Below are 13,513 nucleotides of genomic sequence, written 5' to 3' on the forward strand. Positions count from 1 at the left end.
CCACTTGAGCCTCAAGCGACAAGGAAGGGTCAAAAAGGACCCCCAAACTACGAACCTGTTCCTTCAAGGGGAGTGTAACCCCATCTAGAACAGGATGAACATCCACCATCTGGGCAGGGAAGGAGCTCACCAACAGTGTCTCAGTCTTGTCTGGATTGAGTTTCAGTTTATTAGCTCTCATCCAGTCCATTATCGCGGTCAGGCAACGGTTCAGCACATCAACAGCCTCACCTGAAGAAGGCGAAAAGGAGAAATAGAGCTGCGTGTCATCAGCGTACTGATGGCAACGCACTCCAAAACTCCGGATGACCGCACCCAGAGGCTGCATGTAGATGTTAAAGAGCATGGGGGACAGAACCGACCCCTGAGGGACTCCACAATGGAGAGTCCAGGGTGTCGAGCAATGTTCCCCAAGCACTACCTTCTGGCGACGATCCACTAAGTAGGAGCAGAGCCACTGCCAAGCAGTGCCCCCAACTCCCAACTCCGCGAGCCTCCCCAGAAGGATACCATGGTCGATGGTATCAAACGCCGCTGAGAGATCAAGGAGAATCAACAGAGTCACATTCCCCCTGTCCCTCTCCCGACAGAGGTCATCATACAGGGCGACCAAGGCTGTTTCAGTGCCAAAACCGGACCTAAAACCGGATTGAAACGGATCTAGATAATCGGTTTCATCCAAAAGCGCCTGGAGCTGGCCGGCGACCACCCGGTTGCTAGCCATCACTGCCTCTTGTGGGAAAGAATTCCATAGTTTAACTGTGCACTGCTATTCAACTATTACTGAAAATAACATACAAAAATGCATTATATTAGGGAAAAATGTTTGCAGAAATGTATATAATAGGCAGAATTGCATACAGTCATTTGTATATTTGAAGAACTTTGCACTAAAATGCTGAATTTTTTTAAAAAAATTGTAAAGCCAGCTGATGTGGGTATGTGGAGAATTGAATTTAAGATGGGGAAAAAATGAGGAACTGAGAGAAACCAAAATCAACAGATTTTCCCCTCCCTCACTTCCACACCAGATACAGTGGGCACAATCATTGGATCTTCATGTATCACAAACTGTTTGTAAAAATATGAAGCAAGCTGCCTTGGACTTTCTAGCTCTTTATTTTTCTCCTTGTTTGGGGATATAAATGGTAGCTTGGTGCAAAGACCTTAAAACTGTGTATTAACAAGCATTGAGAATGCAACCGCTAATTTTCTATGGTAGCCTCTATTTCTATACTGAATGGAACAAGCTTTTACAAGGCATATGGCATTCTAATACTGTGCCAGTCAGCCATTAGAAGTATTGTCAGAATACACAGATGTGTTCCCCCCTGTTATTCCTGCCTTCCCTTTCACTGCCATAAGCCGCAAGGCAAAAACTAACAGTCAAGCTGAGTGGAACTGAAGTCGCCTAAGTCTGGCAGGAAAGGAAGACCAGGCTCCCTGAAATCATATCAAACAACCTGAATGACAGCTTTGATATGGTTCACAGCGATTGTTTACATGCTTCAGTATAAGGAGCAGCTCCAAAATATTTCTTTGAAAAAATTTAAATGGATGTTCGTATAAATCTACGTTCAGGTAGTAGGTGTGAGAGGTTTATTTTCAATAGGCCCTGTAAGAAACAGCAAAGTTATTCATAACATTCAAAAAGGCATTGGGCAGAATCCAGGAAAAGCTAGTTGTGACTACTGAAATGGGACTTGGCTGTGATTAACTACAATCCTATTTATTTTAGTGAGTCTCAACTGTGACAAGTTTTTGCTGGATTGTGGGGTCATAGCTAATAATCACCAGCTAACCATAATTCCATTTGATATCTAAGAGGAGTAGTGCAAATGGCACTTAAACGGAGGGAGAGGAAGCGTACGTGTCCTGGATACATGTTGAGAGCATACAAGGGGAGACTTGCATGTCTTGCCTCACACAGAAAGCAGAAAAAGAAGATGAACAAGTCTATTTCACTACTGATGCCTCCTACTACGTTGAAGTGGCCGTGACTTCTTTGAAAGCCAGTATGGTGTAGTGGTTAGAGTGTAGGACTAGGATCTGGGAGACCAGTGCTGAAATCCTCACTCAGCGATGAAGATCATTTGGGCCAGTCACCATCTCTCAGCCTAATCAACCTTTGTGAGGGGAAGAAATGGAGAGAGGAAGATGAGGTATACCACCTTGAGCTTCTTGGAGGAAAGGTGGGATAAAATGTAAAATCTGTTTTTTAAAAAGTAGAAAAATTTACAAAGCTGCCCTAAAATGAGAGCTGTAAACCAGAAACTGTTTTATTTGTCTATTGAGGAGAAGGAGCTGGTGGACAGGTTCTTCGTCAGAGGGGGGCGTTCAACAAGCCTTTTAAGTGGTGATCTTTATCCCAGTCTATATCTATACTGGAACTATTTTAAAAATATTTTTGCACATGGAATTGTTAGTAAATATTTGTATTTTATATAAATATAATTGTTTTTAATTATTTTATCTATGGAACAGTTTTAAACTGTATTTACACTTTTCTTGTTTTATGGTTGTAACTATTTTGTTTGTTTTATAACTGCATATTTTATTGATGTAACCTCGTCTTGGACTTTATGGTAAAGGATGGGAAAGAAATAATAATAATAATAATAATAATAATAATAATAATAATAATAAGAAGAAGAAGAAGAAGAAGAAGAAGAAGAAGAAGAAGAAGTGATATTTTAATTCCCTACAGCGGATTCCAGTTATACCAAAAGTAAGGTTCTCAGATATTTTTGATGGTTGATTTAAAATCGTTTATATATTTTTTAGATTTTTAAAAATCACTTGTTACCAAAAGATCTCCAGGAGACTTACAACATTGTTAAAAACCAAAATAAATATATCATACCATAAAACAAAAATAATAAACAGCAGCTTCGTCAGGCTAAGATGATGCTATTCGTATTAACGTGCTATCAAATGTGTGGGGAAAAAGATAAGTCTTTATCTTGTGCAAAAAAGATATCAATGAAGGCGTCAGCTAGACCTCACTGGGGAACGTATTCCACCAATAGGGAGCCACAACTGAAAATGTCCTCTCCTTTGTCCCCACCCTCTGAGCCTCCCTCAGAAGGGACCTGGAGAAGGGCCTCAGAGGAAGATCGAAGGATACGGGTAGGTTCATATCGGGAGATGCATTCTAACAGAAATTCAGGTGCTGAGCAGCAAAAAGCTTTATAGGTCAAAACCAGCACTCTGAATTTGGCTCGGAAGTATATAGGCAGCCAGTGTAACTGGAACAGGATTGGAGTTATACGATCTGTTCGCCTTGAACCCATCCACAAACTGGAACAGGACTGGTGTTAATTGATCTGTTCACCTTGAACCCGTCAACAAATGGGCAGTCACATTCTGCACTAACTGAAGTTTCTGAACCGTTTTCAAAGGCAGCCTTACATAAAGTGCATTGCAGTAATCCAGCCTTGAGGTTGCAAGAGGATAGATTACTGTGGCCAGTTTATTCCTGTCCAGATGGGGTCACAGTTGGGCCATCAGCCTAAGCTGATGGGACGCACTCTGCACCACTAAGGCCATCTGTGCTTCAAGTGACAGCAATAGATCAAAGAGAACCACCAAACTACAAACCCGCTCCGTCAGAGGGAGCATGACCCCATCTAGTGTAGGCAGCACGCCACTCAGCCAGTCAGAGGAACCACCCACCAACAGCATCACAGCCTTGTCTGGATTATGCTTCAGTTTATTGGCCATCATCCAGTCCATTATCACAACCAAGCACTGATTCAGCACATCCACTCTCATCTGCAAACTGAGGGGGAGGGGGAAAATACATCAAGGCTGTATTTTCTTCCCAAATCGGTGATAATAATTTTTCTCTGGAAACCGTCAAGAATATTAATAACCCTAATCCTATACTGAGGGCCAAGCTAGTGACACAAAAGTTTGAAACTAACAGTGGCCACATCCAGATTGTCAGTATTTTGTAGGAGGGATTCACGAATGTACCAGAAATGTAGGTTTGCACAATTAAAGTGGATTAAAGCACATGGTGCAACAAATCCATTTTTAAAAAGCACACACAGACTTTTTGCAGTTAGGAAAGTGATGGGTAATGCACTGAAAAGTATGAGATGAACTAATGATTAATGGGCATATGGATAACTACTGCCTGAGCAAATCAGGATGCATTCAGGATGGATGTTCATTGTTGTGTCACCTCCATGCAAACAAATCAGAACAAATTCTCAGTAACAACTGGACATAGTCCAATCTCTGCATAAGCTTTGTGCAAGCAAATCAGGAAGCATGTTCAATAAACAGGCCACCTGCAGGAGCCCACTTAGTGCTGACAATTTGTCTCCTTGGTCCAAAGCTAGAATCAGAACTTGCTTTCCCCTCTGCTGGTGTGACAGCTAATAGCAGATTCCGCTGGCTGTCCCTGGAGTGCCATCTAAAAGGACAGAAAGGTCCTGAATCCCAAAGCTCTGCTGTAAAGTTATGCCAGCATTTTTTTAGCAGTAAAGGGAATGGCACGTGTATGTGTGCATTAATGCATTTGAAATGACAAGAGGACCCAAGCGGGATGGTCCCATTTCACTTGCCCTACACAGGATGCCTCTTACAGCACTGCAAGCTTTTTCATCAGGGACAACCGCCCTACTGCAATGCACTACTACAACTTTCAAAAGGTTCTTGAAAGCTTTTCTTTTACATTTTTTTAAAACCATCATTGTTATCCTACATTTATATAGCATCATATTTAACAAATTTATTGAGCCAGTAGTCCTTTGCAAGGGAGCTGAAAGGGCCATTCAAGTCCATCTAATCCAAACCAAGGCACTAAGCATGATTCACTGAATGTAAAACATCTTCAGCAAATGTTGACCCAGTCACTTTACATAGCCTTGATTCACATGATCATTGCTGAGGTGGAAAATCGTAGTTTGGGAAGGGGAAAGTGATGTCAGGTTGGACTATTTAAAAAATTAGCCAGCTTATTCACATTGTATCCTGAAGAAATGTAAAGCCTTTGTAAAGCATGCTTGCCTTTTGTATATTTCATAACACTATGAATGTTTCCTAGAGTACATAGATGAGGAACATGTGGCCCTCTGAAAGTTGTTGGACTACAGTTCCCATCATTCCTGCCCATAGGCCATGAAAGCTGAAGCTTACGAGGGCTGAAATCCAACAACATCTGGCCACAGGCAACCCATCCCTGCTTTAGCAATTTTGAAGCTTATTGTTTGCATTTGTATATTTGAATATGTATCCCGCTTCTCTTATAAAGAAAAAAAAAATGAAACTGCAAAGTATTTTTGTTGCTGAATTTCACAGGAAATTGATTGTATTTGAATTGTTACTAAATTGTTAATTGTACGGTCAATTTTAATTGATTTTATCTTTATTGTACCTTTTATAACCTTATTGTACACTGCCTAGAGACTACGGTGTTACGGAATATAAATTGCTGAAATAATTTGGAGGCACTGTTTTACAGGGATTTTGTTCCTGCTTATAGGGCCAGTTTCAGAGAATGGCACTATGTGACTACACCTTGCCCACCTGGTGATCGTGCTACAGAGTGCTGCAAGGTAGCATATTGTACCCAGGACTGTCTAACATTTATATCAGGGCTGAGGAACCTTTGGCCCTTCAGATGTTGTTGGACTCCAATTCCCGAATGGCAAAACAAAAGTGTGAAGCATTCACTGGAGGGAGAAAAGTAAGAGGTCAAAAAACCAGAATGCTCAAGGGATGAAACTTTATTCTCTGCACCAAGGCACTATAGTAAAAAAATTCCTTTGTAAAAAAAGTTCCTTTTGGAAATGCAAGAGCAATGCAAGTTTCATCCCTTGAGCATTCTGGTTTTTTGGACTCCAATTCCCATCAGTCCTAGCCATCATGTCCATTGATCAGGAGTGATGGGAGCGATAGTTCAACAACATTTGAAGGGCCAATGATTCCCCATTCCTGATCTACAAGAGGTTCTTGAGAGCAGTCATTAGGGGATTTGAAGCACAGTGTCATCAGTGTGCTTATGACACCCAGCACTTAGCTCTATTTCTCAGTTACATCTCAATCAGGCATAGTCGGGCAAGTCCTAAACCGGTATTTGGATGCAGTGTGGGCCGAGTCAGGACCAATATGCTGAAGCTGAATCCTGACAAGAAGGAAGTCCACAGGTGGGTGATTCCCAGGTTCAGGAATTGGGACAGTTGCCTGTTCTGGATGAGGTTGCATTCCCTCTAAAGGAGCAGGTGTGTCGTCTGGGAGTGCTCCTTGATCCATCTTTGTCATTGGAGGCACAAGTGGCCAAAGTGGCTAGGAGCCCCTTTACCAGCTTCAGCTGGTATGTAAGCTATGATCATTCCTGGATAGGGACACCACTATGATTCATGCATTGGTAACCTCAGGATTGGACTATTGTAGTGCACCCTGTGTGGAGCTACACTTAAGGTTCATCTTGAAGCTATGAAGTATATGGCAACTAGGTGGATGAGTGGGGCATCCTGCCAATGCATGTTACACCACCCTAAAAGATTGGCATGGCTACCAATGACCCTGGTTCCTAATGTGCAACTGGACAAGATTTTTGTTTTGACTTATAAAACTCGAACAACTTGAGACTAAGCTATCCGAACAAATGCCTTCTTCCCTATCAACCTGCCTGATCAGTAAGATTTATCTAATGAGGCCATCCTGGTTGTGCCTCAACCTATAGAGAGCCATTTGGCAGCAATCAGGGGAGGGCCTTTTTGGTAGTGCTGCCTTCTCTTTGAAATCACCTCCCCTCTGAATTAAGGTAGGCACCTGACATTGATGTCATTTCTGCATCTGCTAAATAAATATCCTCTCAGGACTGTGCTGGATATTGATACCAGTTAACTGTACTAACTTACTATGTTTGTGCTGGCTTAATGCTAGTTTTATTTATTCTGTAAGTAAGTACTAATTTAATGTATTTTTGTCTAATGCCTTGTGATGTTTACATGAAAGACAGTATGAAAATAGTTTTAGTAAATAAATAAGTCAGCAAAACATAGCTCATGAATTTTAATCCCATATCTTCTGGTGCCTTGATGTATAAGCTCAAGTCTTGCCTCCTTGACTAAACATACAGAGTTTACACCTTACCCTACTATGCTCTAAAGAAGACATTTGGGCTCACTCTCACATTCCAAGCATTGAGCTATGTTGTATCAGTTTTATCAGTAGCTGAATATCTAGGGTTGTTTAAAACAAAGAGTGCCTGTGAGCCTATTAAGATTGTCCCTGGGAGACAATTATGAGTAGGTTTTGCATGCTTCTTCCTTCACTTCTGCTCCCCTCACTATGGGAAGAAGGAAGCAGCCATGGGCGAGATCCTGCAGTTGTTTGAGCATGCAATTCTTCTTCTGACTCAGGGAGATAACAACCTCTGCAAGGGTCTCTCAGGATCATGGGAGATTCTGCATTGAATTAAGTGAGGGATTTCCTTTTACTTGCTCAGTTCTTTCTACAATTTGGAGAGAAAAGGAAATGGAGAAGGCTCGCAATCCTAATTATTCACCCCCCAAACATTATTCTCTGAAGGGAGGGAGAGGCAATGAGCTCCAGCAGGCCCCTGGGAAGCATTTTATTTTATTTTATTGTTAAAAATCTAAGCATAATATCCTTGGAGGTGCATCGGAATAGAAAAGAAACTGAATCAAAATTCAAGGGTCAAATCAGACGTTATAATCACCTTCCACAAACTGGAACACCACAAACTGGAACACCACAAACTGGAACAGTGACTAGGGTGGAGGTGGAGCTAGCATACTGACTCTTGCTGCCCCCTCATGTGTTTATTTGACACTTAAATGTAGTGCCTGCCTAGGGCTAAAGCTGAGGAAAACGGTGCTTTTTATTTTACTTTATTGTTAAAGATCAAAGCATAATATCCTTGAAGGTGCATCATAATAGAATAGAAAATCAAAATTCAAGAGTCAAATCAGACATTAAGTTAAATGTGTGAATGCATTTAAAGTGTTTGTCTTTTGTTATTTAAGTAGAAGTTCTGGGCTGTGGGGAGTATAACTCTTTCCTCCCATGCAGTTTGTTGTTGTTGTTATGTGCCTCCAAGTTGACTACGACTTATGGCGACCCTATGAATCAGTAACCTCCAAGAGCATATGTCATGAACCTCCCTGTTCAGATCTTGTAAGTTCAGGTCTGTGGCTTCCTTTATGGAATCAATCCATCTCTTCTTTGGCCCTCTTTTTCTACTTCCTTCTGTTTTTCCCAGCATTATTATCTTTTCTAATGAATCATGTCTTCTCATTATGTGTCCAAAGTATGATAACCTCAGTTTCATCATATTAGCTTCTAGTGATAGTTCTGGTTTAATTTGTTCTAACACTCAATTATTTGTCTTTTTTGCAGTCCATGGTATCCGCAAAGCTCTTCTCCAACACCACATTTCAAATTAGTTCATTTTTCTCTTATCAGCTTTTTTCACTGTCCAGCTTTCACATCCATACACAGAGATCGGGAATACCATGGTCTGAATGATCCTGACTTTAGTGTTCAGTGATACATCTTTACATCTGAGGACCTTTTCTAGTTCTCTCACAGCTGCCCTCCCCAGTCCTAGCCTTCTTCTGATTTCTTGACTATTGTCTCCATTTTGGTTAATGACTGTGCCATTATATTATATGATAATCCCTGACAAGTTCGATGTCCTCATTGTCAACTTTAAAGTTACATAAATCTTCTGTTGTCATCAAGTACTTTGCCCCCAAACAGGGTATTCCCATGCAGTAGTCCCAGCAAAAATCACCCCTCCAAAGTTATTCATTCCAAGATGGAAGTTGACACTGAAGCCAATAATAGCCTCCCTCCTGGAGCAAATACTAGCTTCAAAAGGGGGGGAAGAGATTTTTGTTGGGACTGTGGGATGGGATATAAAGGCTAACCCCACCCCACAAACCTGATGTTGATCCCCTTTGTGGGTGCTATGTAAATAACAAAAACAGCAAAGTTAAATACATCCAGGCATTTAACAAATCATCTGGTTTGTTGGAATATGTGGTTCAACTCCAACTTGTGAGTTGGGCAGAGCTTGGAAAAGTTACTTTTTTGAACTACAACTCCCATCAGCCCCAGCCAGCATGGCCACTGGATTGGGCTGATGGGAGTTGTAGTTCAAAAAAGTAACTTTTCCAAGCTCTGGGGTTGAGGCTGCATGGGGTTAAAAAGGGTAGCTAGAGAGACCTTCTGGTTGCTAGGCTATACCTGTCCTTTGATCTCCTGCTGTCTCTTCCTTCCTGCTAGACTGATATGCATAGGATGTTGATCACAACTCCTTCCCACCTTCCTTTTTTTCCTTTCTCTTGTGAGGGAGAGCAGACATATTTCTTTGTCTCTCCCTCCCCTCCAAGCGTGAGGGCAAACACTAAGCCTAGTGTTTGCATCTCCAACTTAGCTAGTTAGTTAGATATAGGACTCTTTGCTATCAAGTATGTACTTCCAGAATAAAGTAGTTATTTCTTATTTTAAAGCTTAAAGTCTCTGTCTCACTAATTTGCAGGGGAGGTAGAATCTTAGCAAAGATTCAAACACACATACAGGCTCACTCAGAAATCTCTGTTCCCAGTGTTGCCACTCTCCGACATGGTTTGGGCCTGGATGTGCCAAGAACCCACACTAGCCATTAACAGCTTTGGATTCATATTTTTTAGGGGAGGGGATCTTCTCTGTACATGTAAACTATAAATTTTCATAAATAAAATAAAGCAAATAAATAATGTAGGTGTGCTTTAAATGGGACTGGCAAGAAGAAGAAAGCTGGTAATCTGAGTGAGATGATTATAGGCAGAACTTGTGGCATAACACCTACATTTACCTCAGGTAATCTCTGCGGCAGAGAATGAGATTTGCCTTTGTGTATAGTGTTGATCCAACCTCTCCCAGGCGACAGTCGCAGCAGGCACACTTTAGACAATCTTCATGCCAATATTTATCCAAGGCCTTCAGAAGGTATCGATCCTTGATCTTACGGTTGCAGCCAGCACAGCCCTTTTGCTTCCCTTTCGGTTGCACAGATAACATTGGCACACCTATGAACAACAACAAAGTACATTAACAAGAATGTTACAAGGAACATGACTGAGTAGGAGCCCTATAGCTTTTCTACTGAATTCCGATAGAGTGTCAGTTGGTTTGATTCTGGGGCTTGGATAATTAGATTAGAAATTGGGGTAGAGGGTGGTGGATGGCCTGGGTAGGATTAAGATATAGTTAGATACTGTAGTAGAGTGATATATTGTGTCAGAGTTTATTTCTATCTGTAAGGTTTAAAAATTATCATCTGAAAATAATAAAGTATCATTTTGTTTCTTTAATTTTCCATACTCACATCTATGCTTGGTTACAGAAAACCATAAATAAATATCATAAGAACATAGGAACATAAGAATATCAGTCAGGAAGGTACTGAACAAACAAATAGTACTGAAATTAAAACTCTTAATTTACAGCATCTCTTAGCAAATACCATAAAGTGGTGGCAGCATTATACCATAAGGGTATCCCTTGAAGAAAAGGATTGCCTCACATACAGCCTAGCAATAACTATATCCACAATGGGTTTGGAGTATCCAGGATCACCCAGAGATAAGGGTGGGAAATTGTGGAGTACCCAGGCTGTGAGTGAAAATATTGCACACAATGGTTGGGGAGTGGTGAATAGCTTCTGTACGTGTGTAAAGTGTAGATAATACATGTTATAGATGTTGATATCCCCCTTACCTGCTGCAGGAAGGCAGGCATAGGTGGGTGGGGACATCATAGTTACCACACAACAGACTTTAATTTTTGCTGATGGGTGGCAACTTTTTGGAAAGCCAGCAGAAAAAGAGAATAAGGATATAGAGGTACAGAGTCTCTGCCATTGGTCAGACGGACAAAGAGCTACTGGGATGTTGTACCCCCTGCCCCCCCAGGATAAACATAATGGCAAGGAGAACACCAACCTGGCACGAGAAGGAAGAGCTACAGTGACACCAGTATCAGGAGGGCAGCTAAGTGGCTCCACCTCACCACACAGGAGCTACTGCAAGGCAGTTATCATGGCCAACTATTTATTATGTGACTATGGTCAAACATTGTCAAATATTCCATAAAGCCAGATGCTTAAACAACTTACCTCTGGTTTCATCATCATCATAAGCTATGCTAATGAGTTGTTGTTGTTATATGCCTTCAAGTCAATTACGACTTATGGTGGCCCTGAGAATCAGCAACTTCCAATAGCATCTGTCGTGAACCACCCTGTTCAGATCTTGTAAGTTCAGATCTGTGGCTTCCTTTATGGAATCAATCCATCTCTTGTTTGGCCTTCCTCTTTTTCTACTCCCTTCTGTTTTCCCAGCATTATTGTTTTTTCTAGTGAATCATGTCTTCTCATGATGTCTCCAAAGTATAATAATGCCACCCTGGGCTCCTGCTGGGAGGAAGGGTGGGATATAAATCAAATAAATAAATAAATAAATAAACCTCAGTTTCATCATTTTAGCTTCTAATGAGAGTTCTGGTTTAATTTGTTCTAACACCCAAGTATTTGTCTTTTTCGCAGTCCATGGTATGCGTAAAGCTCTCCTCCAACACCACATTTCAAATGAGTTGATTTTTCTCTTATCCCCTTTTTTCACTGTCCAACTTTCACATCTATACATAGAGATCGAAAATACCATGGTCTGAATGATCCTGACTTTAGTGGTTCAGTGATACATCTTTGCATTTGAGGACCTTATCTAGTTCTCTCATATCTGTGCTCCCCAGTATTAGACTTCTTCTGATTTCTTGACTATTGTCTCCATTTTGGTTAATGACAGTGCCAAGGTAGTTCAATGTCGTCATTGTCAACTTTAAAGTTAAATAAATCTTCTGTTGTCATTACTTTAGTCTTCTTGACATTCAGCTGTAGTTCTGCTTTTGTGCTTTCCTCTTTAACTTTCAATAGCATTTGTTTCAAATCATTACTGGTTTCTGCAAGTAGTATGGTATCATCTGCATATCTTAAATTGCAGAAATTGATATTTCTCCCTCCAGTTTTCACACCTCCTTCATCTTGGTCCAGTCCCACTTTCCATATGATATGTTCTGTGTATAGATTAAACAAATAGGGTAATAAAATACATCCCTGTCTCATACTGTTTCCGATGGGGAACCAATTGGTTTCTCCATATTCTGTCCTTACAGTAGCCTCTTGTCCAGAGTATAGGTTGTGCATCAGGATAATTAGATGCTGTGGCACCCCCATTTCTTTTAAAGCATTCCATAGTTTTTCATGATCTACACAATCAAAGGCTTTGCTGTAATCTATAAAGCACAGGTGATTTTTTTCTGAAATTCTTTGGTCCGTTCCAATATCCAGTGTAGGTTTGCGATATGATCTCTGGTGCCTCTTCCTTTTCTAAATCCAGCTTGGACATCTGGCATTTCTCGCTCCATATATGGTAAGAGCCTTCGTTGTAGAATCTCGAGTATTACTTTACTTGTATGGGATATTAAGGCAATAGTTGGATAATTACTGCATTCCCTGGGATCTTTGGAATTGGGATATATATTGAACGCTTCCAGTCTGTGGGCCATTGTTTAGTTTTCCATATTTGTTGATAAATTTTTGTCAGCATTTGGACAGATTCAGTCTCAGTAACTTGTAGCAACTCTGTTGGTATCTCATCTGTTCCTGGTGATTTGTTTCTTTCAAGTATTTTAAGAGCAGCTTTCACCTCACATTCTAACATTTCTGGTTCTCCATTATATGATTCTTTGAATGAATCTGTCATCCTTGCATCTCTTTTATAGAGTTCTTCTGTGTATTGCTTCCATCTTCCTTTTATTTCATCTCGGTCAGTCAGTGTGTTCTTCTGTTGATTATTCAACATCCCTACTCTTGGTTTAAACTTCCCTTTAATTTCTCTAATCTTTTGGAATAGGGCTCTTGGTCTACTTTTTTGTTGTCCTCTTCTATTTCTGTAGAATAGCTATTATAATAGTTCTCTTTGTAATAGTTCTCTTTGTCCCTACATACTAGTCACTGTATTATTGCATTTAGGATTCTGACCGTGTTTCTATCTCCTTTTGCTTTTGCTTTCCTTCTCTTTTAAAGCATTTTAAGAGTTTTGTCAGTCATCCATTGAGGTCCTTCTCTCTTTTTAACAACAGGTATTGTCTTTTTTGCATTCTTCCCTGATAATGTCTCTGACTTCAATCCATAATTCCTCTGGTTCTCTATCAACTAAGTTTAAATGCTAATGAGACCAGAGGTGAATTTTTCAAGCATCTGGCTTTATGGAATATTTGATAGTGTTTGACGATAGTCAATAAGTAGTTGGTCATTTGACAATATTTGACTGGTCAATTGACTAGCATGCTAATCCTAGTTGCAATCATCAAGGTCAATTGGTGGACCTTGGTCAATACTCGAAGCTGCTTCTGAATGTAGTGATAAACTAGTATACGTCTAATCGTGGCATGAGAAAAAGACGAAGTGAGCATTATACCCATTCTG

General features: G+C 40.6%; 1 protein-coding gene across 3 annotated transcripts in view; it reads right to left on the reverse strand.

Annotated features, from left to right (window-relative positions):
* LMO1 (LIM domain only 1) overlaps window positions 1-13,513 on the reverse strand; it is a 150,997-nt gene that overhangs the window by 50,363 nt on the left and 87,121 nt on the right. For all 3 annotated transcript variants that reach the window (XM_061613112.1, XM_061613111.1, XM_061613113.1), the window contains exon 2: window positions 9,842-10,055. In XM_061613112.1, coding sequence (XP_061469096.1) covers window positions 9,842-10,055 — 214 coding nt within the window. The remainder of the gene's footprint in view (window positions 1-9,841; window positions 10,056-13,513) is intronic.

Source organism: Rhineura floridana, chromosome 2 (genome assembly GCF_030035675.1).
Source record: "Rhineura floridana isolate rRhiFlo1 chromosome 2, rRhiFlo1.hap2, whole genome shotgun sequence".
NCBI classification, from domain to species: Eukaryota; Metazoa; Chordata; class Lepidosauria; order Squamata; family Rhineuridae; genus Rhineura; species Rhineura floridana.